The sequence below is a fragment of the Phalacrocorax aristotelis genome, chromosome 7 (genome assembly GCF_949628215.1).
Source record: "Phalacrocorax aristotelis chromosome 7, bGulAri2.1, whole genome shotgun sequence".
Classification (NCBI taxonomy): domain Eukaryota; kingdom Metazoa; phylum Chordata; class Aves; order Suliformes; family Phalacrocoracidae; genus Phalacrocorax; species Phalacrocorax aristotelis.
The window spans coordinates 39,200,387-39,227,147 of record NC_134282.1 but is presented as its reverse complement, the minus strand read 5'-3'; the positions used below and the strand labels follow the sequence as shown (position 1 = coordinate 39,227,147).

Sequence of the window (26,761 nt, the reverse complement as noted above, 5' to 3'; positions counted from 1 at the left end):
AATATTTTTTTTTCAGTGACCTTAATAACATTCAGACTTCAGAAACTGTATTTACTATTAAATTATTTTTCATCTCCTTTGTATTTTAGCAATGCGGTTTTTTTCTTTTCCTTGGTCTGTTCCCTGTCCCACCCCACCCCAGTGAGTTCTGCTTGAGCAAGCTCAAGAGAGGCAACTCATAGAATCATTAAGGTTGGAAAAGAACTCCAGTCCAACTGTCAACCCAAAACTACCATGTCTCGTAAACCATGCCCTGAAGTGCCACATCTACACAGTTTTCAAACACCTCCAGGGACGGTGACACCACCACCTCTCTGGGCAGCCTGTTCACACACTCATTTGTTTGATTGTGATTTTGTTTTTTGGATTTATGTGTCTATACAGAGTAGCGGACTTGAGGGAAATTGAATTTAAAAAAAAATTAACAACCTTGAAGTAAAATTTCTTACCATATATATACCTTTTTCAGCGTGCATCACAGCCCCCTTCCCCGAAAGTGTGAGTTTCTTATAGTGTATATTGCTGGAATCACTTAATTTAAAAATTGCATAAACACATATTCCCATGTTGTGACCGTTTAGACTGCCGTAATATTGAAGTACCTGTGTGAAGATAATTTCTAAAATAAATTTAAGTCAAAACCTGCTACTGACCAAACTAAAAGCACATGATGTTGTCATTGCAGATGCTTTGACCAGACCTCTTCACCATCAAGCTTCTGCATGTCCTCACTCTCATGGAAATCCTCCATCACAGCCACAACCTCCACCTCAAGTAGATTATGTTATCCCTCATCCAGTGCACCCCTTCCATCCTTCAATCTCCTCTCATGCATCTTCTCATACTGTTCCACCTCCACCACCAACTCATCCTTTAGCCAGTGCAGCTGCTCCAATACCACAGCATCTTCCCACAGCACCCCAACCTATATCCCATCACATCCCTGCAACAGCACCTCCAGCACAGAGGTTACATCCTCATGAAGTGATCCAGAGGATGGAGGTCCAGAGAAGAAGAATGATGCAGCACCCAACGTATGTCACAAATGTACTCAGAACAATATCTAAACATATAATTCATTTCCCTCAGGTTTGTAAAATGTTGCATGTGAATCTCAAACTGTTAATTGCATGGTTATGAACTGTTAGTATTAAACCATGGTAAGAAGTGTCTTTACCTACCATCACAGTATTAAGACTGAACCTGTTCCATTACATCTCTCAGCAGTGTCTTCAGGTAAGGCATGAATGGGGCATGGAAGAGAAGGGAAGCTTGTGTTTCTCCTGGCCATTACTTATTCTCCAGATAACAGGCAGGAATTCCTTTTCAAGATGAACAGCCTAGAAAGTATATCAGAAGCTCCTTTCAAATGTGTTACTTGATAGTGTGTTTTGCCTTGTTGATGCTGTTAAGAATCTTTTTTTATCTAACTAATGCTTTAAAATAGAATGAACAATTTATCGTGAGAGACCGTTTACCAGGTTTAATTCAGATTTAACCCTAGATACTTATCTAGCTTTACTATGCCTTTGTGTCTTTAGAAGAGACGGAAGGGACTCAATAGTATCTGTATGAGAATGTGACCAATGCTGAGATGTAGCTTCAGTGATATTGTTTAAGAGGTGCTACTGATGTTGCTAAACTAGATTTATGACACTATTACAACAGGAATCAGGTCAGTACTGGCTTGGTATTCAATCACAAAGTAAGTGAAGTTATTTTAATTCTGGAGACAATGCTCTTAATATCCAAGAAAATTTCAGGAATGAGATCTCTAGTTGTTACTCCTTGCTTTGTTTTGTAAATTCTACCTGATTTAGAAGTTAATGCTTAAACAAAAGTTTGCTTTAACTGCAACTTCTGAGGCAGTTTCCAGGTAATTCATAAAAATATCTATAGGCAGTAGCTGCTCACGAAGTGATACATGACAGACTTCTCCCCCAGGTCCATCATCCTGTCCCACAGGAAAGTCAAATATAACCCTGATTTCTCAGTCATTAAAATTTTCATCTGTCTGAACCTGCACCTGTTCTTTTGTTACCTTTGTTATGCAAATAGCATAACCTCTAAGAATACAGGCATACCACTTGTGCATGCCCATGATTATGCAGTCATACCCAAACATTAACTTTGGAACATTCAAGCCAGTCAGACAGCAAGGTAGCATTTTAAGGGAGAATAATAGTGGTAGCTATCTTCGTAATTCTGGAAACTTTTTGGTAGTTTGGGATTGGAAATGTGAATATTGGCATTTCTTAGCTTAGTGAATTTTCTTTCTATGAATAGAAACTGTTGTCAAATGTTGATAATAGGTTCTTCCTTGACATTCTCTCTGAAGTTGCCAATCTCAGGTCAGACAGTGTCCATTTGCTCAGTGAGGTTTCTCCTCTATAATTTAGTTTTGTGATCTTATGAAATTGTTCTGCCCTTGGTGGTTCTCTTCCCCTCTAATCCTCATACAAATTACATGCAAAAACAGTATTGTAGGTGTCTTGGCCCAATCTCATATAAATCAAATTATAATCTGACAACCAGAAACTGGTGTATAATTTGGTCTGTTACTTAATACACAGACTGAGACTGCCAGCAGACTTGCAATTCCTTTGGTTCTGTGTCCCAGCATCTCAAAGTATTCTTAAGATGCTGTTTCATCCTTCGTGTCTGGAAATAGCATATTGAATAGTCTAGCTTGTATACCTTCTGTCTAACAATATAGGACCTTTTCAGGATTGGAAGTAGAGAATGGTTAGAGTCCTCACTGTCATGTCTTAAGTTGTGGGTACAATAGCTATAACGTCCTTAGGGTCTTGGAATCAGACACAAAATGTGCAAAAGGCAGTGTATGAGGGTGCACTTCATTTGTATAACATAGATTTTCTGTTTATTTTAAATCTGATCACCGTTATACTAAGATTGTGGGATAGACAGCCTCGGAGTTTTACATTCATAGAAATAATTTCAAATGTGTTTCTTTTAAATTAAGGCTCATTTTAGGAAAAATGGACTACATGACGTTAAATTTTTATTGAACTATGAAAGTTGTTTTGCTATAGTGTTGGTTGGGTTTTTTTTATTCAAATGCGTTCTTCCAGATTTCTCCCCACAGTTATTTGATAAACTGAAGGGAGGCAAGACTAGTAGGATCTGCTGCTAGGTCTGTTCCCATGTTGGCCTGTACCATTGCAAAAAACCAATACTTCTAAGAAAATTTATACAAGCCTGACAGATTTATCTGGAGATGTGTCAGTTTGCAGTTACTAAATAGTGTGCTGTTAAGTAACTTTTTACTTCTCTAGACATGTAAAATCACAAAACATCTATTCTACTTTGTCAGGTAGTTTAAGGTAGTACTGAATCTGAACACAATGCTGCTTTTTCCAAAGTCCAAGTTTCTAAGTTGAATTAAAAAAATACTTTCTGCATTGAAAGCAATGGAAAGAAAGATAACCAATCCACTTCTTTTCTGTAACTGGAAAGTAGTAAAGTAACAGAACTCAGCAGATTTTTCTGAAGATTTTTTCCAAAACTGTAGTTGTTCTATACCAGCTTGCATGGAAAAAATTGTGTAATAAGAGCACACAGACATGTTTCAAGGAAAGTGTCTGCTGATTATTGTATTAAGTTTCCCCTAATTACTTTTTGCTAGTATAGTTTTACTAGAAATAAATTGCAGCATAGCTGTGAACAACTCTGAGTCTCAACATGACCATCATGTGGCCCTTGCTTTCCTACCTGCAGTCTGAGGTTGGGATTAAACACTTTTCAGTCTTCCTGTAGTGATGCCTGCCAAGTGAAGGGCAAATCACAGCAGCTGAAGCTGGCTTTGTCTCTGAATATGAAATCTCTATTATAATTAGTTTCTAACTTATATCTAAAGCTGAAATTAAAATCCTGTATAGGGAGTTTTATTTTTTTATTTTAAACACATTCCAGTAATTCAGTCTAACGTTTTGCCTATGGATGTTGCTTTCTCAATACCAACAAGTATGTGAAATTAACTGTTGCTGTTTCATGTTGTTTAGACGCGCTCATGAACGGCCTCCTCCGCATCCACACAGAATGCATCCCAATTATGGTCATGGGCATCACATTCATGTGCCTCAGACAATGTCTTCCCATCCTCGACAAGCTCCAGAGAGATCTGCCTGGTTAGTAATCAGAAACTATTTTAGTTCTTTGGAATGCAGGACAAAAGACCATAATGTACGGATTACAGTGCTGATTACACTGGCTGTGATTTTAAGAAGTGTTGCATGCACCTGTAGTTTAAAATTTGTAAATGTTGAAATGGCTTTGAAATATTGCTTTGAGTATCCAGTGTCTTAAATATATTTTGGGGGAGGGGGGTTAGCCATTGCTTTTTAAATGAAATTGAGTGTTACTGACTCTACCTAGTTATTTCAAGAATTCATTTTAAAATAGGCAAGTAAAAACATTGCTGGAGACTATACTTATATTTCTGTTCCTTGTAAAATAGAGGTTTGGATTTGAGTTACACACTAATTTTATTCTCTCTCCCCTTTTGAACTTAGTTAAAATTGCGTCAGGCCCACTCATGAAGGTTACATTCAAGTTCTGCAATGTATTTGTTATTTTTTTAATAAAAAGATACTTTTGACCATTAGGGAAGAGGTACATGTGTGAAAGCTGCTGTTCCCACAGCATGAACTACATAGAAGACTCCACACTGATAATATTCCTGGGCACAATAAATGTGGGGTTGTCTCTACTGATTTATCATACTAAATCTTAACAGCTGATTTAAAAACAACTTTTAGTTATGGTAGGAGTAAGATGATTCTTCAGCAAAATTTAAATAGTTTAAAAAAAATTCTCATAAAACTGTTATGTTGCGTTGTATGCTTTTGAAAGCAGTGGAATTCTATCTAGGAGTCAAGATGTACTTTTACTATAATGCCACTTTCATTCATGTGACAGGGAACTGGGAATTGAAGCTGGTGTGACTGCAGCTACTTACCCTCCAGGGCCCTTGCATCCTCACTTGGCCCACTACCATGCACCCCCTCGACTTCATCACTTACAAATAGGGGCCCTTCCTCTAATGGTAAGGAGATAGCTTACGAAAAACGATGATCGTTGGTCATTATAATTATGTTGTTTGTCAGGAAAGTTTACTGCATTTAATTGGACATGTAACATTGCTGCAAAAGTTGGTTGTTCAACTGAAGAAGAAAATACACCAGTGTTTCTGTGTGTTGCTCTCGGATAGGGAGCTAGAACAGGCTCATGTCTAATTAGAGAAAACGGGTTAGGACACTAAAGTTTCTAACTTCAGCTCTTGTAAAATGAAACATATTTGAATTGTCACTTGCATTGCAATGCATTGACCCTCTGCATCTGATTTTTAAAGTTCAGATTCTTCTTTAATGAGTTTTGGATTGTTAAAGGTACCAACTTTCCACCCAGTGCATGAGGACTAGCACTGGTGCTTTATTTTTAAGGTGTGTATACAGCTCAGCTAGAATTCCATTTAGAGATTTGGTTGTTTTCAAACAATATTTGGTGTTCATCAACCTAATTCTGTGTGATAAAGTATATAATTTTGTAGCATAAAGTGTTATAAGCAGCAGGAAGCGTGAGGGTAAACTAGTCCTTGCTACACACAACTTTTTTTAATCTACAGTAGAAAACCAAGGAAAATCAGTGTAACTCTCTGATTTCTACAGAGTATTATTCTTGAAAGGATGTTTGTAGTTTTTTAAAAATAGTCTTCATTTTGTTTAATGGAAATTCAGAGACACAAATTTAGTTTAACGGAGTATGTTTAGTGTTTCTGTGTGGTATTCTGTGTGGCTAACCCATATTTGTATTTAAAGCTAGATAATCTAAACAAAATTGTGGGCTCATCTGATTCATTCGGCTCATCAACGAATGCTAAAATTGTAATTAAAAATCAACCTGTAAGTCTTGTCCATCCAAAATTCCTCTGCTAGTAGCCAGAATTGACATCTAGGGATTGAACAGTAAATTTACAACCAATAACTGTAATAGCTGTCCCTTCATAGTCTGGTCTTATGTCACTTGTTCCTTGCTATTTAACTAATGAACATGATGATAATCCTCAAGTACTTCCCTGAGGTATCAGGGTTAGTAATTCATTGATGTGCAGCTTGTATACTTACCAGATACTTTCTAGAGCAGTCTGTAGAATTTGGTATTTTAGTGTAGCCAACAAGATTCTTACTGCAGAACCTTATCTCCTGTGCATCATCTATTTAAATTTAAGATCTGCTGCATTCTTCTTCAGTTAGGTGTCTGGTTTTTGAAGTGGATGAAAAATGGCTTGCCTCTCTAACATTTTTTTAATGTGTTGTAGCAAAACATCAGTTGCTTTAGGTTCTCAAACAGAAAGGGCTCTTCTAGTTCAGGGAGCTGCAAATGCATTATGAGGTGGCAAGTTAAACGTATGTCTATTTTTTACCTCATTTTCTCTCAGGGCTAACAGTCAATTATGGGATTTATTTCCACTATTGCTGTGAAGTTTCTAGAAACTTCAGAGTGCAGCTGATCCTTACATTAAGGTATGATGAGAAACTTTTAACTTTCATAGGATATTCCTACAACTAAAATGTCACACAAACAAGTAGTTGGGACTCTGCTGTTTATCTTTTTAGCAGTAGAGTGGAAGAAAGGTGTGATAGAGAATCTTCAGAAGTATTTCCTGAATGTGTGATAAAATAGTCTTGCCCTTCTGCTCAGTAACTGCTGTTATTAATTGATAAAAGTGTCAGATAAAATAGGGGTCTTCACAGAAGCTTGTGCATGTCTCTATGTGGGGATATCTAATCCTCATAACAGTAACTCATTAATCTCTAGGTGAAATGGAATTGGAGTTTTTGAGGTTTTGTACACACTGTACTGACAGCATGTTTTACAGTGTATAGGCTGCTGTAAGCAGCACTTCCTCAAATGTTTGGGATCTGTTTTGAACCTTGGTGTGATTGGATCAAGTGTTACAACTCTGAAGTTGTGTTCCGAGTCTCTTACTAATTTGATCTGTATTTAGATTACATGCACTAGAAGAACATAAAGGCAGATTAGAGCACTGCTGGAAGTTGTATATACAGTAAGGTGAAAGCATTACAAATGCCTTTTGATGATTCTACCCCTTCTATGGCAAGAATGAAAGCCAAAGTTTTCTTCATTTGTATGTGTGTGAAAGTACAGCAGATCTGTCAGCGAAATTGACTTTGAGTATAGAGCAAGTAGTCAGTGAAGTTTTGCATCTAACAAACTTAACTGGCTATTAAACAAAAGTACCATGTTTTTATTAAAGAGCAACAGAGTACTTGCAGCTGTCACCTGGATTTTTTCATTGTAACTTAAGGAATTAGGGATGGGGAGGAGAGGCTGAACTGTGACTAGACTCCCTCTGCTAAGTAGTTAATGCTAGGAGGCGTGTTTTCGTAAGTAGAGGGTACTAATTAGCAATTTACAAGGCTCACTAGTTGTGTTCTTGATGCAGATGTCATCAAACGTTGATGTTCTCCATTCTTTATTGGGGGGGAGGGAGCGGGATGGAAGTCTTTTAAGTAACTCATGCAGTTGCACTACTAAAACATTCTTTGCATTGAATCCGCTTTCTGAAATGGCATGCTGCCCAATAGGCAGCATGCATTTTCTTCTGTCTGTTCTGGAGTACTAAAACCCCTTCAAACGGCTGCCAGACCGTAAAGGACATAATGGATTATTTGGGCTTTAATGACACTAGTACTCTGATATATCAATTTCAGATTTTTATTGGAAGCAGATAACCTAACCTTCATCTAGTCAGTGCTGGAATGTAGACTTAGTTTTAATTCTCAGGGAGACAAAACGATAAAGATATGTTGGGAGAGATAATTAGTGTTCAGCAGCTTTGACAGACCAAATAGAGGGTGGGGGAAACCAAATCTCCTTTTCTATTAGCTTGGTTCAAGAAACTTTCACGTGTTTAAATGTTGCTACAGCAGGAATCCTAGATTAAAAGCAGTTAAAAAGAGCTTCCTTCATACCTGTGTAGACAAAGATTAGGCTGCTTCCCTCTTTGATTTAACACAATTACTTTAAGTGTGACCTTGGCTTAAAGTAGTTTGTATTCCCATTGTTATTGCTTTAATGCCATATATGTGCTGTGGAAAGATATCCTGTCAGTGATTTTTATGATGGATGCCATTCTGGACAAATATCTGTTCTGTGAACTTCAACAACATTTTTAGGAATAATGAACTAAGAACAATGCACGGCATAACTAAATATCAGACAAGACAGACACAGGAGACAGAGGTTTTATCTGTTCTTCTCTGATGCCAGTGCTTGTTGTTCGATGTCACTTCAGTTTCTGTTTACTCTGAGTGACTTTGGCTGTTTTTTTGGCAGTGCTGATGAAAGGCTTTTTGACTCTTGAGTGCCCAGCATCAGTTATCACATCTAGGTGGACAGGATGGGAATTTCCATAATTTAATAAGCTGAGATGGATGTTAAGAGGAACATGACTTTTTTGTAACAAACTATATACCAGCCATAATTCTCACTAGCCAAACCATACTTACGGCTGTAATGCATATCCAAGCAGAATTCATTTTCTTCTGTTACTTCAGGGAAAAAAAGGTGTCCTAGTCTGCAATGAAATCTGAAAGGGGGAAAAGTCCAAAAAGAAATCTCCAGAAGCTGTTTCTAAATTTGGTTTAAGGAAACCCTGACATGGTCCCCTTCTCTGTGCTGCCAGCTCTGCTGTGTCTTATGTTCTCCAGATGTTGTCCATTTACCGGAATGACCAGAATGCTATGTTTAGCTATAAGGCTGGTTACTTTGTATAATTGCAAAGATGATAATACTTCTAACATTTTTCAGGCTTCAAAAAATAAAGGATTAAAAAAATGGAGAATAATGTGTTTGCTCTAAAGTTTCAAAAGTCCGCAGACATTAGTTTAGAAAATGTCATTTAGTTCATCTTTGAAACAAGAACTTGCTCTAAATCTGAGTTTGTTACTAGGACACTTGAAAAAATCAGTGCTTTATATTTTAAATCTACTCTGTTGAAGAAAGGGTTATTTTTATTAGTTGGATTTGTTCCTGTTTGTCATTTAATTGGGGGTGGGGTGGAGTTAAAACAAGAATGTCCTGTTTATCTCCTGCCTTCATCTTCTCCCCTTCATAATCAAGGAAGAAAAACAAAATCCCTTCAGCTCTAAACTCATAACTAAACTTTAAATTGAATATAGACATGAAATGAGCAGTGTTCCCTTTGTGCCTTTTAACTTAGTATACTTTTATTCCTGTTTAGGTGAATAACTAATTAGAACTTAAGCAATAAACCTGCCACTGAGAGAGTATTTTATTCAGCTTGTTTTTAAAACACGCAAAGCTGTTATAGATACAATTTTCAGATCATATTATGCATAGTAGTAGGAATTGGTGGTGGGTGGGGTTTTGGGGTATATTTTTGTTGGGGTTATATTTTTGTTTCTGTTTTTTATAAAATATATCTTAAATAATGGAGGCTATGTATGTGCCTTTCAAATTGTTTCAGCTACCTGTTAATCAAAGAAGCTGCTGTGTTATGCTGTTCCAGCTTCTTAACTTCAGCTTCTTCTGCCTTTTTGAATAGTGTCTTGTTGATTTGTGAATTTCAGGGATGGGGGAGGAAATTTACAGTTTGCTAGCTATGATGTAATACGTATCTACAGGGTTGATGCAGTCCTTGAGAAGACTCCTTAATTTACCTGTGAACCTAGACTGCAGTTTGCCAGTCAGAGGGAGATGATCTCTGGATCATAATTAAAAAAAAAAAGTTACCATAAGTAACTTTATTTTTTCTCAAGTGTTATACATCTAGCTTTTGTATGCTGTCCCCACTTTTTTTCTCTTCAGAACCTTACTGTTTTGTTCTTTTAACTGTTGAATGACTCAGAGTGGTTGAGGTCATCTTTTCACTTAGTTGTAAAAATTGGGAGGGATGTGGAGATCTAGGCCAGTAGGTCCCAGTACATTATGGCAGATGTGTGCTGGTCAGAATATCACTCTAAATGTAGTCACACAGGTATCATAGCTCTGAGATGCAACTGTTCCATACAAAGAAAACTAACAAACTTCCTGTAAAATATCTGAACACTTGGCTTAAGGCTGTGACTTAATGTAGCTATAGTAGTTCCAGGTGAATGTTAGGTTTGAAATAGCCTTCATTAGCTGCATCAGATTTAACTGTATTTTTCAAATAAGGAAAATGGACATAATTCCTGCAGGTTAGCTGTTTCAGTGTTTCAGAATGTTTGTGTTGTAAATGGTTCAGATTTAGCCTTGAATTTTTTAGTTGTTGCAAATTTTTGTGATAGTGGGAAGCGTCAATAGAAAGTGCAAAACCAGAAACAGATTATACTTGTTCTACAGGAAACAAACAGTTCTTGGCAAACTTGTACTGGAATTTGAAGGTCCAGAGTATATTGCTTTAATGTATATATTATAATTTGACTGTATCCAAAAGAATATATACAGGTACTGAGTGCAGACTGGCATTACCTTTAACTCTTTACTTTCTTCATTAGCTTTAAGCTTTTCTTTTTTTTTCTTATGTTCAATATGAAAGCTTACTGAAAACACGCATCCATTTGTGTGTGAAGCTGTTTCCAGAGAGTTGAAATCTTCTCTTTGCATTTGAAGCTTGATGGTAACTGTCAAAGGGATTTTAGTTAGACTGTTCTTAGTTGGGCATTTGTCCTAGTTTTGGCTGGGATAGAGTTAATTTTCTTCCTAGTAGCTGGTACAGTGCTGTGTTTTGGAGTTAGTATGAGATTAATGTTGGTAACACTGATGTTTTAGTTGTTGCGAAGCAGTGCTTACGCTAAATCAAGGACTTCTCAGCTTCTCATGCTCTGAGGACTGAGAAGGCTGGAGATGCACAAGTAGCTGGGAGGGGGCACAGCCAGGACAGCTGACCCAGTCTGGCCAAAGGGACACTCTATACCGTATGGCATCATGCTCAGTATATAAAGTAGGGGAAAGCTGGCTGAGGGGCTACTGCTGCTCAGGGACTGGCTGGGCATCAGTCAGCAGGTGGTGAGCAGTTGCATTGTGCATTGCTTTGTATATTCTTCTATTATTACTATTATTGTTGATGTTATTATTACTATTTTAGTTCTATTATTAAACTGTTCTGATCTCAACCCATGAATTTTCTCACTTCTACTCTTCCAATTCTCTCCCCCATCCAACCAGGGGAGGGGTGAGCAAGTGGCTGTATGGTGTTCAGTTGCTGGCTGGGGTTAAACCACAACAGCATTATTGATAGTTCTCTCTTGCCCATCTTTCCTCCAGCTTGTAGTCACAAATGTAATTAGTTAAAATCTTGTTATGTTAGCAGACTGCTTATTCTGCAGGTGTAAAAGAGCTATTTTTTTCTTACAGAGATGGTTTTTCAACATAGAGTTTTACTTGGCCAAAAATGTAAGCTGCGCTCTGACAGTATTTTATAAAAGAGCCTGTACTTAATGTATGTTCAGATAATTTTAGAGATGTTATGCTGTTCCCCATCATGATAATATGAGGGCCCATTTATTAGCATGAAAATGTATTGTCCCGCACAATATTTCCATTGTCTAAGTTTAGTAGTTCAATGTGGTATGTACTCTGAGAAATTCTTTGGATTTGTAGTGCTAAAATTACATTTAGTAGGCTTCTTAAATAGATAGTCTCCAGTAGCAGAATTTCTTCCAAATGGGAGACCTGTCCAGGTGCATGTCACTGCAGTTGGTTAACCCTGATTTTTGAGGCAACTGAAAACTAATTATTGCATTACAGAAATATGCCGTGACTTTTACAGGTCCTGTAAAGATGCAGTGTTTGCGCTGTCAGATCCATTGTTTTCCAACAGACTGTTTTCAAATACTGGTGAATCAGAAAAACAGGCAGTGAAAGTCACTCCTGAGACTTGGGTTAGGTTTTGTCAGGAGTTCCTTTCCTCTGAGCGGAGGCAGTTGATTCACTATGTAAAATACCAGGCAGTGGACACTTCCAGATGATGCCAAACAGGTCTATGCCTGGTAAAAACCTGGGACAACAAATGTGTTCATAGTGTGGTTGAGTGACCTGGTTCTTTAAATACATTTTCAGTCATTGGAAGACAAAGTAGAATTACATGCTTAAATGGAGAATGGATCATAAATCACCAATTACCTGAGACAGATTTCTTACTATGTAGTTTTTACAAGTTATTTTTACAAGTTATTTGTAATGTACTCTCCCAAAATTGTTTGTTACAGCAGCAGTTTATATTGTCAAACAGTAAGACCTGTGACACGAACAGATGTTAGTTATATGAAATGTTTAGGTATGCAGATGAATATACATATGTTGTGATAGAAAATTCTCCATTTGAAATCATATTGAATTAATGTATTAGTATATAATATCTGTAAATCTGCTCTGCATATTGCATAACAATTCTAGATCTTTAAATTGATGCACTGTTAGAGTTTGCAGCATCCTGTCTTGCTTATTTCCTGTCTCCAGCTCTAAGTAATACCAGGCCAACAGATATTTAGGCTGCTTATGAGAGAGAGACCCTCTGTATTAGGATCCTAGAAATATTCTGAAAGTTAAATCTTCAGTTTCTATTACTCTGGTTTGTAAAGTTCTAATATTTATATTGTGGCTGTATGTGTGGCTTATATTGGCACTATGTGGTCATCATTTAACAAGCACCCATGTAAGCTGTTTTAAAATAATCAGAATCTGTTTTAATCTTCTGAAAAAAAAAATTATTTAAGGCAGAGAAATGTTTTCTATTCCTGTCAGCTTTTAGTTATCAGGCTGCCTTTGAAAAATATAAAAAGGTAACTTATTGGTCTGTTATATTATGTGAGTAACTTTGTCTAGGCCTACGCTTTCTCACAATGCATTAATTCAGTTTTACACCTTTATATATGTTCAGCTTAGAAGTGTCTGCTGGAAATAAAAGCCACACATGAATACCTGACTTTATGAATAATATCTGGGACATCTGACTTGTTGACAGCCTCATGAGATGAACTTTGAGCTGCTGTATGGAGCAGCAGACATGTTACCAGCTGATAGCACAGAAAGGAAGATAGTACTTCTCAAGTACTTAAGCAGCAGTTAATTTGGAAATAATGTTACAGTCCTCGTATCAGTGCACTCTACATGATCAAGTAAACTGAATCTGGTGATCATCTGGGTTTTTTTTTCACCTTGTCATTAAAAATTGCACCTGGTATGTTTCTGGCAAAAAGTCAATGTCATTATTCACTCATCTTTCATGGGTAAAAATAGAATGCAGAAGCCGTGCTGTGGAGGCTGTCCTTGGTACATTAACTACCTTTTCTGCTTTCCTGTATGAAAACCACTGATGCTTGAAGTGCCTGTAGGGTATATCACTGGACACTAGCATTCTGTTCACTGCTTTTCTCTTAAAAACACAAGGAAGTCAGTGGATGCTTGAATATAGAGTATATGTAGAGTTGCCTGTGACTTTAGATAGGAGTTTTGTGTTACTTTTTTTTTTTTTAATCCAACTCTAAATTTGAAGTGTGTTTGAAGATGTTCAGTTGTTTTGGGGAAGATAAGGATATTAGCTGTTTCTTCCAGACTGAGTATTAGCCTTGTTTCTTCTGTGGTACTAAAAACTTATATTTAAGAATCTATAGCAAGTCCTTTTCATAACTTCATGCATAGCTTTTAGGTGTTTTGTTTACAAAATTAGGTAGATACTTTGTATAAACAACCATAAAAAAGTTGAGATTTTGAGACTTGGGAAGTGAGACCAAGCAATATGTAATGCAGATATGGAGAGACTATAATAAGAGGGTTGAGTCTCACTTCCGTTTTGCTTCTGGTTATGTTTAGAGAGCTCAGAGTGGTGTTGTGTTATTCTGTCAGTTAGAATTCTATGCTCAAGCTGAGGAGGATAAATAATAAGTGATTCAATAAAAGCAAAAGGATCTTAACTTTTACAAAGTGAACAGTAAAATACTGTAACTGTTCTGAATAGGTTTAACTTAACGTCTGCTGTTTGAATAGGTACCAGACATGGCGGGCTACCCTCACATCCGTTACATTTCATCGGGATTGGATGGAACATCATTCAGAGGCCCTTTCAGGGGCAATTTTGAGGTTTGTAATAGAGTAAAACTAGATATATGTCAAAATGTGTCATGAGGGAATATGGGGAGGGCATACAGTAGAGCTAGTTCTATACAGTAGAGCTAGTTCTATACAGTAGAGCTAGTTCTATACAGAGATGTAAAAGAATCACAAAGAAAATACCCTTTATTTATAGAATGACCTATTGTGAACTGGGGAAAAAAAAGCATATTGAGAAGTCAGTAAATAAACGGTGCCCTGGACAATGTAGGCTTAGGCGGTTATTAACTGACAGTACATGTTGCTCTGCCCACCACCCCAGTTAGTAGGAAGTAGTATTCGCATGGTGTGCTGGTAAAAGGTAGTGGTGTCTCTGAATAACTGTGCCAGGATCCTCTTAGTGAGGGTGAAACTTGGCAACTTTAACAGTGCTGTCCTGTTTGTTATGTAGGGCAGGAATTGAAACTGAGGGAAGAAAAAAAGAGAGAGAAAAAAAGGTATCAGATGCAGAGAGTTAATGACCACTTAGTCCACCGAAAACATCTTCAGTGACATCTCATGGTTCTAATAAACTCAATGCTGAAGAAAAACAGTCATTGTACTTCAACTTAAGCAACTTTTTTCCTTCTAATGACTGTTAGAAAGCAAATATTTATATAGTTCATTTTAATTGCATTTTCCTCATTAGACACGCAAGTATGTGTGAAAATACTGATAAATATTCTTAGCTGATGCACAATTTCTAATTTTTTTTAGTAGTAAAACAGTGTTTCCCCATAACTTGAAATACCAGGCAGTGTTGTATGGGTTTTTCTATAGAAACCCATCACTTTTCCCACACAACATACTTTTTTTTTCCTTTGTCTGTATTTGAGTAAGTTGGGAATTGAGTCTGTTGTTCTGCAAATGGGTTAGAGTAAAATTAATATTTATTCAAGGTAGTTTAAATAACAGATCTTGCACTGTTTATTCCTTGATAATTTTTTAGGAGCTGATTCACTTGGAGGAACGATTAGGCAATGTTAATCGTGGAGCAACACAGGGAACTATAGAAAGATGCACATATCCACATAAATACAAAAAGGTGAGGATTTCTCAAATGTAGCCTGTCTGTAATATTTCTTTGAAAATGGAGTAACATTTATGTTTAGACTAAATCTGCAGAAATGTCAGCTTCAAAGAGTGCATGTTTTCTGTATCTCCCTATCTGAAGGACTGTAAGCAGAGCTTACAATGCCACTTCTTTCACCAAGAAAATTAAAAATTTGGTCCCTAGATAAGAGCTACTATAATGTGATAAAAGTGGTTCGGTATGATTTAGTAACTTGTCCAGCAGTTCTGAATAGCCTTGTTAGCATTGAAATAACTATTGGTAATAGCTAAATTGTCAAGACACTTCAGTGATAACTCATCAAATAAAGTTAAGACTTCATTTTTGCAATAGATGTTCATGATGCTTACCTGCTTGGTATGTATCATTTTAATCTTTACTCTGATCACATTAGGAAGACTGGGACAGTAGGAAGTTCTGAATCTGATACAGAATTTTGGCAACTTAAGTTGTCTCTCAACTGGAGTTTATTATACCATGATACAGAATCCCATTCACATTTACATAGTGTTCTTTCACACTTGATGACTTAATAGTGACTTAATATCATCAGTCACTAGCAGTGACTAAAGACACTAGGTTTGAAAGGGTTTTTTGTGGGTTGGGTTTGGGGGTTTTTTTTGCCTCTTCATGAATGAAATGAAGATATTTATACATAGACAACAAGTAAAAGGAGTGATTGCAACAATATGAAATCAATATATTCACAGTCCAGTAGACTTTTGTAATTAACAATAGTTAAATAAATCTGAAATATCCTGTGATTTTGTTCCAAGTGCTAGTTGATGATTCATTTTGGTTCAGATACATTTGAATAAATATTATTAAATGTTTTCAAAGTAGCATGTGTTGAATATGTATTAAAAACAAATTTTACTCAGTTTGTCAATAATGTCATCTCTACTAATAAGGTAACAACTGATTGGTTCTCACAGAGGAAACTGCACTGCAAACAAGATGGGGAGGAAGGAACAGAAGAAGACACAGAGGAGAAGTGTACTATCTGTTTGTCTATATTGGAGGAAGGTGAAGAAGTCAGGTAAGTAGTACCCCTGAATATCAGGATATAATGTTAACGTTCTGGCTTTGAGACCATTCTTGAATATGGAGTACTACTCTTTGCAATAGTCCCTAGGTTAACAGAATAGTTACAATTAAAGACTCTCTGTCATTGAACCAATAAATAAAACAAGTTGCAATTGAAAACACACATTGTTCTTGGAACTAGACGAAATGCAGGTTCTATTGGAAAGGCTAGTAAAACTTGTGGAAAAACATGCACATTGCGAAAAGAATAGACACTTCAATAGCAAAACCCACATTACTGTTTTTCCAATGGGTATGTTGATATGGAAATGCTTTAACAACACTATTGTTCTTCTGTTCTGATGACAGGCGCCTTCCATGTATGCACCTTTTCCACCAAGTATGTGTAGACCAGTGGCTGATTACTAACAAGAAGTGCCCCATTTGCAGAGTGGACATTGAGGCTCAACTGCCTAGTGAAAGTTGACACCGCTTTCCAGAACTCTTGTCCTCCCTCTTGCTCCTTCTCACCCTTCCTAGTACTGCAGTCAACCAAAGATGGCACGACTTACCTGGGCAGATTTGGAAGCAATGAACCTAGAGTGCTGGCTCTGCTATATGGTACAACTAATGCTAGACCTACAGTTTATGTAGAAGACAGTTGAGTTTCAGTGTATTTATAAATGTGTTTTTTTAGGTTTTACATTTTTCCTTTTGATTCATTACTGTATTTTTGCATGGTTCCTTGTATTGCATTTGTTTGCACACATTATGGGCTTTGTGACCCCAAACTTGCAGGCAAGATTAGCTGCTTTAGTTAGTAGAAATGTGTGGTCTCTTTTTGGTTTGTTTTACATAGTGTCGAGCTTTGAAAGTATGATTTCACTCATTACTAACCTTGGATTCCTTAATTTAATCGCTCATATATTTTAGTTTAAATGTATAAAGATCATCTAGAAATGGATAATATGTATTGAGACATTCCTTAATTAGGAAAAAACGGCTGCTGTATATTTACAATATAATTTGAGTCAAACAACATCCTTAATACTGGGAACAGAATATGAACTATATTTGGTTTGACTGATACATATAGCATACTCATCACCAGAGTTTTTGTCTGATCAGATTTGTGTTCATTTTTAAAATTTCAGCATAATGCAGGTATATTTGAATGTCAATATTAAACATTTAGACTGCTGTTCAGATTGTATTTATCATTTTCTTCCTATGTCTAGAAATTTGAATCCCTAACTTAAATATTTGGTGCTGTGAAACAGCTCTAGTGAACACTAAATGTTGATTTCGGTTAGCTGGATTGTAGATACTTGCAGATAGAAAGAATTATTAGGGAAATGGAAAAGAGCTTAGGATCTGTTTGGTCTTCTGCTAACTTAAGTTGAAGTATCTGCGCGCATTGAGGGGGGTTTTTCGTTTGTGGGGAGTTTTTGTTTAGTTGGTTTTTAAAAAAATATAAAACCATTCAATAGGACTTAGAGCTGCAAGGTTTCTGTTCTTGGATTTTTGGTGGTTTTGTTTTGGGCTTTTTTTTTTTTTTTTGGCAGGTATACATGCATTCATAGAACTTCTAAGGATTCCAGGCTTGTCTTGGGATTTTTATTAGTTTTAAAGTTAATAAAGTTAGCTAAATTCACTTGTCTCTTGTTTTATTTTTCATTAGTAAATTGAAAGCCTGTAAATTTCTGTAGAAACCGAGACACAAACTATGGGATTACCTAGTTTTTGCCTTGATCATAGATTCCCTCTTTATAAAGTACCAACAGTCCATCACTGATTGAAATATTTTCTATAGTTAAGATTTGCTGCATAATATAGTATATAGAATTAAGTTATAATGTACTAACGTTTCACCTTTGGAGGAAGTTTTAATCCACATCAGGATTCAAGTTGATTATCAACATTCTTTCACATATAATAGATTATAGTTTATTTAAATGTGCTCAACATTGCAAAATGCAAATGTGCAAAAACATTGAGACAGTATTACTGTCACTTTGGAAAAGATGCTCCTCGGGGACACCACCACATCAACACATCAACAAGCTTGCATTAAGCCACCTGCTTTGTAAGTGGATTGAATAATAAACAACTTCAGTTTGTCCTGTCTTCGTCTTTCATAATAAGATTAAATGTAAAATGGTTTACAGTAAATCTAGAAGATGAACTGTTATGTTTACACTAAAAAAGTGATCCATTTATAAATATTAACTTATCGAATGTGATGCCGGTTTTTGTCTGGTTAAAGCTGCTTCCCTTTTATATATATATTTTTTGTTGTTTTGTTTTTAAATCTGTTAGGAGTAGCATTTGCCAATGCAGTGTCTATTGCCGGCAACAAATTTAACACCTCTGGCACTGGGACTTTAAGTGGAGAGAAATTTTATTCCAGCATGTGTGATTAATGGACATTTTCAAGCTTAATTGTATTGCTAAAACTGAACTTAAAACCACTCTTGTGCTTGTACGATGGGGCATATGGGAGAGAAGGCAACACATGATTCGACTGCTTCAAAACCTGACATGGTTTTATGATAAACCTTCTTGAACATTATAGCTGTAGCAAACTGAAAGTGAGTATGAAGTTGAAGCTGCATTGGTAAAAGTTAATAAAAGTAACTGGAAGGACTGAACAGATACTTGTTTTTCTCCAGGGACTGTTGAAAAGAAGGGAAGTTAGTTGACCACTGATGCTTGAAGTCTGATGATACTCACTTTTAAAAGTTTACAAGAAGGTACTTGAGAGACCTAGGACAAAAAAACCTGGGCCTCTGAAATAGTAGAGGCTCTGGGTATGTGATAGAATTTATTTTGGCTTCCTTACAGGACAAAGCAGCACAGGTTTGGGGGATTATTTTTTATTTTTTTCTTTTCAGGAAATCTTTTATGCGCCTGATTTGGGTGCCTGGTACTAGAGGTATTTTAGTGGTCCATGATTTGACTTGTTTTATAACTGCTACTGATATTGTCTTGCTTTTAAATGTATGCATAACATTGTAATGTGATGTTGAATGCTTAAGTATTTGCCAGGGATCAGTGTTCTGATCTTACATGCTATTGCAGGGGCTAATAAAGCTGCAGCCTACTTGTATTCCAGAAAGTTGTGACTTAACCATAATTTAAGGGAAGGAAAAAGAATAGGCTTTTGATTTTGAAAATCTCCACCACTTACTGTGCTTTATATGCTTAGATGCATTGCCTTAAGTTTTCTGCAGCATCTTTGACTTTGAAGATAGGATTCTCAACAGTATGCATCAAATTACTTTTCATATAAAATTCCATTGTCGAAAGAAATCCTTTTGTATGCAATAAATAAAATGTTAGACTGGTATAATTCAAAATCTGTTTCTTATGCAAGTGGTTGGGTTTTTTTCCCCTTTTTGCCTTTTTTTGCCTTTGTAAGTCTTGTTCTGTAAAAATTCTTTTGCATACATGTATTCTTACAGGTATTACCTAGGGAAAAAAAATCTCAGTGAAGGATCAACATTTAGTCACAGTTTAAGTATGTTGATAAACATAACCATCTGGAACTTAGGAATTCAGGAAAACTGCCATTATGAAGGATATCAAAATATTAACTTGTGCGTGTTTTCAGTAAACAGAAAATGCCAATTTAGGGAGATTGCAGAAGAGTTGTAATTACACTTTTCTGTCATTATAGGCAACTACTGTAGACTTGGAAGTTCCTGCATCTCAGGACTAGTTATTCAACTGACTGTTATTAGCTTGTTATTAGCTGCCTGACATGCCTTCCTCAAGTCCTATATGATATTTAAAAACTAACATGCATCTGTTTGGATTAAGTTCCCACAGTGCAGAGGATCGAGTTGCTGTTCTCAGTGAAGTAAGCCACCCCTTCAAGCTCCTCCGTTTGCCCTGTTCTGTAGTCTTTTAAGTCGGTGTTGTTGAGGTTTGGTTCACTGAGTACAGAAACTCCTGAAAGTGACTCTGGTTCCAGCCAGCTGCCGTCACTAAGCTCGATGAGGAACTTAGTTGCCAGCTGTGCTTGGGCTCTGCTCCCCGAACCAGGACCGGCACCAGGTGCCTCGTTGTCTTCCTGGGCCTCTCACCACGCGGGAGGGCCGTGGCAGTTGCAGCACGACTCTTAACTACCTCCACTCTCACCATAATGTGTTTTTTTGCGTGTACTTTTCGAGATGAAATATCTTGTTTTGTGACCTTGAGGCCGTCTAAACATGAGCCGACGCAGGTGCACCGCGTACTCCCCATCATGCACTGAGCGCATGCACCGCCCCTTTGTACAGGGCCCGTCTTGCCGGAAGTTGCGCAAACCGTTACCTGTTTGGGCGGGGACTGAGAAAGCGGACCAATCGTTCGGGTGCATCGTACGAAGCTGCCCAATAGGAGAGCGGACGGGCGTTTAAGGGGAGCGGCTGCGGCGCGAGGCGGTAGTCGCTCCTTTCGGCGGAGGTAGGAGGACGTCTGTGAGGAGAGGCGCGAGTGGCCGCAGCTTCGGCTTTCCCTGATCTCCGTGCCCATGGCGCTGCCGGTCTCCCGCCGCGCCCTTGTGAGTGTTGCCTGCGCTGCGGGGGGTGGGGAGCCGGTCTGGGAGGGCCAACGAGCGAGCGAGGGGGCGACGGAGGGAGCAGCGGTACTTGTAGCCCGCAGGCCCCGCCGCTGTCTCCCCTCAGGCAGCCAAAGGCTGGGGCCGCGGCGCTAGCGGCTGGAGAGGGCTCTGCCCTGCAGCAAGCTGGGGGGTGGTGGCTCTAAGCGCTGTATTAGGCCCGGAGCTCCTTCTCCACTTATGCGTGGGCGAGGGGAGGAAGCTGAATCCGAGCTTTGTGGGATTGGGGGTGCGAGGGTGCGTGCTGCCTTCGTCCCCCGGGTTTGGAGGGCGCGGGCACTTCACCTGGCCGTGGCCGCCCGCTCCTCCCCCTTAACGTGTGGGGAGAGTGATGAGAGAAGGGAGAAAATTAAAGCTAGTTAACGGAAAGGTGTAGAAATGGAGTACAAGAACCTCTTTTCTGCGGCGGCTGACCGGTTTAAACTAAACTACGTGTAGCAAAGGATGTTCATTTTTGTATGCATAATGTAATTTCTGTTTACGTGGTATGTATGTAACAAAGAAATTGTTTTGTTCACCTTCATGGGAATACTGATATAATTGCCAAGTGTGTAAATACAATAAATAGCTAAGTAGCAGGTAAGCATTTAAACATTAAAAAATTGTCAGTGAGGAAGAATGAGATAGGGTGCGTTGCTCTAATCTTGCAACGTGGTTTCAGAGAGTTTCCTGTACAGAGGAAACTTCTTCATCTTACCATGTGTGAATGTGTAGGAAATAAAAACCATAATGGATATCAGTAGCAACAGATAGCACAGAGGTATACTGGTGGTAAGTGTACAATGGAGTTAGACATCTGAAAATTAAATGAAGTTGGTCTCTGACTTTGAAGATGCAATTTTATTCTTTTAGGTCTCTAGAGAGGTGGAGAACGCTGTGATTGAACTTAAAGGTAAAGCCAAAACTCACCTTCCTGGCAAAAGGGGTGCTTTGGAAGAAATAGGGAATAAAGTTGCAACGAGAGGAACACATGCAACTAAGGTAAAAGAACACTTGAACTCTATCTGTAATGAAAAGATGGATTGCTAGCTCTGTACTCATAACAGTTGGTTTCACTACAGAAAACAGAATGCCTCAAACCATCCATAAAGCCTATGAAAGGACCTAGTAAGATGACAAATGTAACTGTACTGCCTAAACCTCCATCTGCTGTGACTCGATCACGCAAAGAAACTGCTGTTCCAAAGGTAGGAAGTAATGATACTTGTTCTGATTCCTATTTTGATTTGCAACTTAGAACTCTAACTTCAGAATAGTTTATGTGTAGGTGTATCTTATTTTCCTGCCAAAAAAGCAAAGTCTCTGTTCTGAGGTTTTGGTTTAATGCATGTTGTGCTTAAAGGCTAATGTCGAAGTGGCAGAACTAGCTGTTGAAGTACTGGACAAAGTTTGTGCTTTAGCTGGCAATTATTAGAAGGTCTTCTGATTGTGTCTGTATAGCATCTTGGTGATAGCTTGCTCTGCTAGAATGTAAGGTTGGTTTCAACTTCTTGTATGTCAAGAATTTGTATGAGTTATCTGGAAAAATGTGGAAATGAAGGAACATTGTAACTGAAACAGTAGATACATAAGCACTATAATCTGTTCCTTAGGTACTGTCTCCTGTCCCTATGGATGTATCTATGCAAGAGGAGGATTTGTGCCAAGCCTTCTCTGATGTTTTGCTCAACAATGTAGAAGACATTGATGCTGAAGACTGGGAGAATCCCCAGTTGTGTAGTGACTATGTAAAAGATATCTATCTGTATCTGAGAGAGCTTGAGGTATGACATACCAAGTCTGTGCTACCACAGTATACTGCTAATCTTATTGCTCACACAGCTCTTTTTCCAACAGCTGCAGCAATCGGTCCGCCCACGTTACCTTGATGGGAAGACGATCAATGGGCGTATGCGTGCAATTTTAGTTGACTGGCTTGTCCAGGTCCACTCAAGATTCCAGCTTTTGCAGGAAACACTGTATATGTGTGTTGCAGTTATGGATCGGTTCTTACAAGTAAGTAAGATATTTTTCAACTCATGTTTGGATTAGGAGACTTGTTTAGTGACTGTGCTTTTAAAGGAGTTTAGGATTTATCCTTTATAAATATAAGAATCTCTGAAATCTGCTATTTGTGTAAGAGCTGCGTATAACATAGCGTCTTAACTCAGGCTGCAGTCCTCTTTGTACCTGTCATTATAGGGGCGCTTCTGACTCAAAGTGGAAAATCTCCTGTCACACTGGTATTTTAAACTGATAGCTTACAATGTGTTTATCTAGAGTTTGATACTTTAGGGTCTGCTTTTTAAATTCCTATATTGCAGAGTCATCCAGTACCTCGTAAGAGGCTTCAGCTGGTTGGTGTAACAGCACTGCTTCTAGCTTCAAAATATGAAGAGATGTTCTCTCCTGATGTAGCAGACTTTGTTTACATTACTGACAATGCCTACACCAGTGATGAAGTTAGAGAAATGGAGATTATGATTCTTAAAGAACTAAACTTCAATTTGGGACGACCTCTTCCAATTCACTTCTTAAGAAGAGCATCAAAAGCTGGGGAGGTGGGTACTTGTCCTCACTATCTAGAAATTTCCTATATATGTCTTACCGGGATTGCTTCTGGCATTTTTATCATGTGATCTTACTTGCTTTCTGCTTATATGCTGGATCAAGAAAACTCCACAGTTTCACAGCTGAAGAAACATAACATCACTGTGGCAGTCAGTAGCCGTTCACATTCATATTTGCTGGAGCCTGTGTTCAGTCTTAGTGGCAGTAATTTTACTGTTAGAGTAAGCTAAGGTACCTGGAGCAGAACTCTTGCTTTTAGAGTAATCTTTTGTCTGGTGATCAGGATATTCCCTAATAGAAGGGGAACGGTGTTGCCAGTTCTTCATAATTTTTTGATACAAATACTGTATTATTTAAGAATCACAAGATAAGCTTTCTCTTTGACCTGACCTGTTTTTCCCACCTAAGTAGTTACACTTGAGTGAAGTGCCCACATTTGAAGTGAGCTCCAGTTACCTCAGCAGACAGTTAGGAAACTCTTGAAGTTAGGTGACTGCTTTAATAAGGATCTCCTAAAGTCATTTTATACTTCCTTCTCCCCTGCCCTGCCCCTCCATGTTTTACAGAGGGAGCACTTGTATCCCCTAGGTGGGCCCAGAAGTGCCTGATTCGGCAGTTTTCTGTTAAAATCCCTCACTTGACTGTGTCTAAACCCCAAATGGCTGCTAGACTAGACTGCTTTGGACTCTGGTCTTGATTTTGAGATGAGTGCCTGTTAGAGAGTATAGGCCCTAGATATTAATAAAGATTTTAACTAGTTTTTATTTTGTCAGTTAATGAATACAATAAACAATCCTGAATTATTATGATAAAGTGAAGTGAACTATGCGGATTAACAAACTGTCAATCTGGTAGGCTGATGCTAAGCAACATACACTAGCAAAATACCTAATGGAGCTGACGCTGATAGACTATGACATGGTTCACCATCGTCCTTCAGAGATAGCAGCTGCTGCGTTATGCTTGTCCCAAAAGATTCTGGGAAATAACAAATGGGTAAGTATTTTAACCGAAGTCGTCGTTAGGAGTGTTTTGCTTCAGTTGCTTAAGCCATTAAAACAACTACGTTGAAAAATGGCATTTAGGACTGTAATAATGATGGTGATCAAATGACAGTTGGACAGCCTGATGCATAGTTAGGCATATACCAGTAAAAACTTACTATCTTTTTCTGTGTGAACACTGGTATGAAAGAATTTTTCAATACTCTTGGAAGTATTGAGTTACAGAAGGCCACACTGTAAATGTAGATTTTCATAATTCTCGCAGTACCCGTAGAATAATGAAACCATGGACCATAAACAGTGAATTGTAATTCAACTAGTAGACTCTTGCAAGGGTTGCTGCTTTTATCCTCTGTGCAGTGTAGAAATGTGGTTCGTGGCACTGATGTGTCCAGGCTTTGACTAGAGTCAGTTATTCTGGATACAGCACACCAGTAGTTAATCTGGATCTGTCACCTAAACTGACAGTACCACAGTTCCTACCACTCGAGGTTGGCATGTGAAGCTTGGGGCATTTGCTACCTGAAGTGATAGCGCCTTGAGCAGCAATCCCCACTTCATAAATCTCAAATTTCTTACCATTCTGCTGCAGGGTGCAAAGCAGCAGTACTACACTGGCTATACAGAAGAGAGTCTTGCAATGACTATGAAACATATGGCCAAGAATGTGGTCAAAGTAAATGAGGAGTCAACAAAATATGCTGTAAGTATAACTAAAATCTCTTTAATGTTTTAGAAACACTTTCATAGTGTATTGTGGCTCCTTAGGTAAATGTTCTGTATGTTGACTTAAAGTACATGCTATTCTGACAAGCCTGTGAGAGGATGTTCCATTAGTGCTAACCTCAAAGCAAATTGCTCTTGCTACTTTGCAAGCTGGTTTGCTTCTAACCTTGTTTGTTGGCTTGTTTTTCAAGCAGTTAGGCGAATTGATGCAAAATTATCTGCCTAAACTTAAACACTGTATGTGTACATCTCTTGTAATGCTGCTCCTCTCTCTCTGCAGGCTATAAAGAATAAGTATGCAAGTGGTAAACTACTCATGATCAGCACAATCCCTCAACTGAGCAGCGAGATAATCAAGGACCTGGCTTTATCACTCTTATGACAACCCTAGGCAGCCAAGTCCTGATGGTATATGCACTTTGTCCTCACGTTCTTATTGAGGCAAAACTACTGGTTTGTATATAGCATTCCAGCCTTACTACAGACATTTTGGACTCATTCAGAAGGTGAAATTTTAAACTTGCTTTGTACTATGACTCTTTACCTAGAAATAAAGCTCTTTTTTTAAAAAAAAAAAAAGTTGTGATTGTGAATCTTTAAGACACTACCTAGGCACATCTGCAATCTAATGTCCAAGCAGGACATTTGACTAAATAGGCAATTGATCCAACTTGCAGTTTGATGCGGATGGTTATTCTCAGTGGTTGTTTCCAATGAGAATCTCCAGGCTTCATAGTGAGTTGTAGTTAGTCATTTTCACTCTCAAGGTTAGAAAGACCAGGCAGACAGGTTATCTTTTCTTGGTGTTCCTTAAAGGTTACTAAACATGTACTTTATTGCAGTGCCTTGTCCCAGAGAAGTATACTGGAATTTCTTTTTTTGTAATTTGCCTTCAAGTTTGGGGAAAGAAGTAGGCCGGCCAATAATAGCCTTGTAAATCTTTGTGTTTAGGTGAACATCAGACAATGTTTGCTATCTTTGTGTGTCTGAACAAAAGGAGCTAAGGTAGAGCTACATCTCTTGTGATGTTAACCACTGTGTGCAGGGGCTGAAGGTGTGGAACTATAGGGATGAGACCTTTTGAACCAGTTCAGCTCTTAAAACCTGCTCCACATCTTGTACAAAAATCCACCTAGTTTTTCATTACCTATTCACTCAGACACACTGACCCACCTTTCCTTCTTTCCCCCAACCTCTGTGTCTGGGAAATCAGTCAAACCCACCATAATTAGATTCTGCCTTAACATGTCCCGTTGTCTTTGTTTCCAAAAAGTGATGGTATCTGTACACTGAAGGAATAAAAGCATGTAAGTAATGCATTTTTTTCTATATCAATATCTCATTTAAGCCTATTTGTTAACTTAGCCCTAGATAAGTAGTGTTAAATTACAGACCCTTAGGTATTCTCTAAGTTATGTGGAACTCATTCCCTCCCTTCTCCCAGCGATTCCCCTTCATGCGTATGCTGGCCCTGATGTATTAGGCAGAAATCCAATACTACAAAAATGGCCTAGACCTCAATGCCCTCCCCTCCCCCATGGGAAGGATGTTGAAGCTAGTGGGTTTTATCTTGTCAAGCAGGAGGCTTTTTTTCTCCCATAGGATAAGGAAGCCTAGCACTTACTGCAAACGGTCTTTTGAAAA

General features: G+C 38.1%; 2 protein-coding genes across 16 annotated transcripts in view; both read left to right on the top strand.

Annotated features, from left to right (window-relative positions):
- Window positions 1–17,888, top strand: part of RNF111 (ring finger protein 111) — a 63,054-nt gene extending 45,166 nt beyond the window's left edge. For 7 of the 14 annotated variants that reach the window (XM_075100230.1, XM_075100229.1, XM_075100228.1 and 4 more), the window contains exons 8-14: window positions 686–1,034; window positions 4,023–4,148; window positions 4,939–5,065; window positions 14,035–14,127; window positions 15,086–15,181; window positions 16,120–16,247; window positions 16,604–17,888. In XM_075100230.1, the coding sequence (XP_074956331.1) occupies window positions 686–1,034; window positions 4,023–4,148; window positions 4,939–5,065; window positions 14,035–14,127; window positions 15,086–15,181; window positions 16,120–16,247; window positions 16,604–16,721 (1,037 nt within the window). In that variant the 3' untranslated portion in view covers window positions 16,722–17,888. Of the gene's footprint in view, window positions 1–685; window positions 1,090–4,022; window positions 4,149–4,938; window positions 5,066–14,034; window positions 14,128–15,085; window positions 15,182–16,119; window positions 16,248–16,603 lie in introns of all 14 variants that reach the window. The other 7 variants (XM_075100233.1, XM_075100231.1, XR_012661675.1 and 4 more) reach the window with 6 other exon arrangements.
- A 1,291-nt stretch (window positions 17,889–19,179) lies between these two features.
- CCNB2 (cyclin B2) lies at window positions 19,180–25,696 on the top strand. 2 transcript variants are annotated; one of them, XM_075100250.1, is made up of 9 exons: window positions 19,180–20,780; window positions 21,690–21,818; window positions 21,899–22,024; window positions 22,430–22,600; window positions 22,674–22,832; window positions 23,141–23,377; window positions 24,243–24,383; window positions 24,984–25,094; window positions 25,398–25,696. In XM_075100250.1, the coding sequence occupies exons 1-9, from the start codon at window positions 20,751–20,753 to the stop codon at window positions 25,497–25,499; spliced, it is 1,206 nt and encodes a 401-aa protein (XP_074956351.1). In that variant the 5' UTR covers window positions 19,180–20,750; the 3' UTR covers window positions 25,500–25,696. The 2 variants fall into 2 exon arrangements, with proteins under 2 accessions (XP_074956351.1, XP_074956352.1); XM_075100251.1 differs by lacking the exon at window positions 22,430–22,600 and having other exon boundaries at window positions 20,623–20,780.
- The last annotated feature ends 1,065 nt before the right edge of the window (window positions 25,697–26,761 follow it).

Coding starts and splice junctions, on each gene's coding strand:
- CCNB2 (XM_075100250.1), top strand. CDS start 20,751: ATGGCGCTGCCGGTCTCCCGCCGCGCCCTT. Junction 23,378..24,242: donor GAGCATCAAAAGCTGGGGAG/GTGGGTACTTGT, acceptor TCAATCTGGTAG/GCTGATGCTAAGCAACATAC. Junction 24,384..24,983: donor TTCTGGGAAATAACAAATGG/GTAAGTATTTTA, acceptor ATTCTGCTGCAG/GGTGCAAAGCAGCAGTACTA.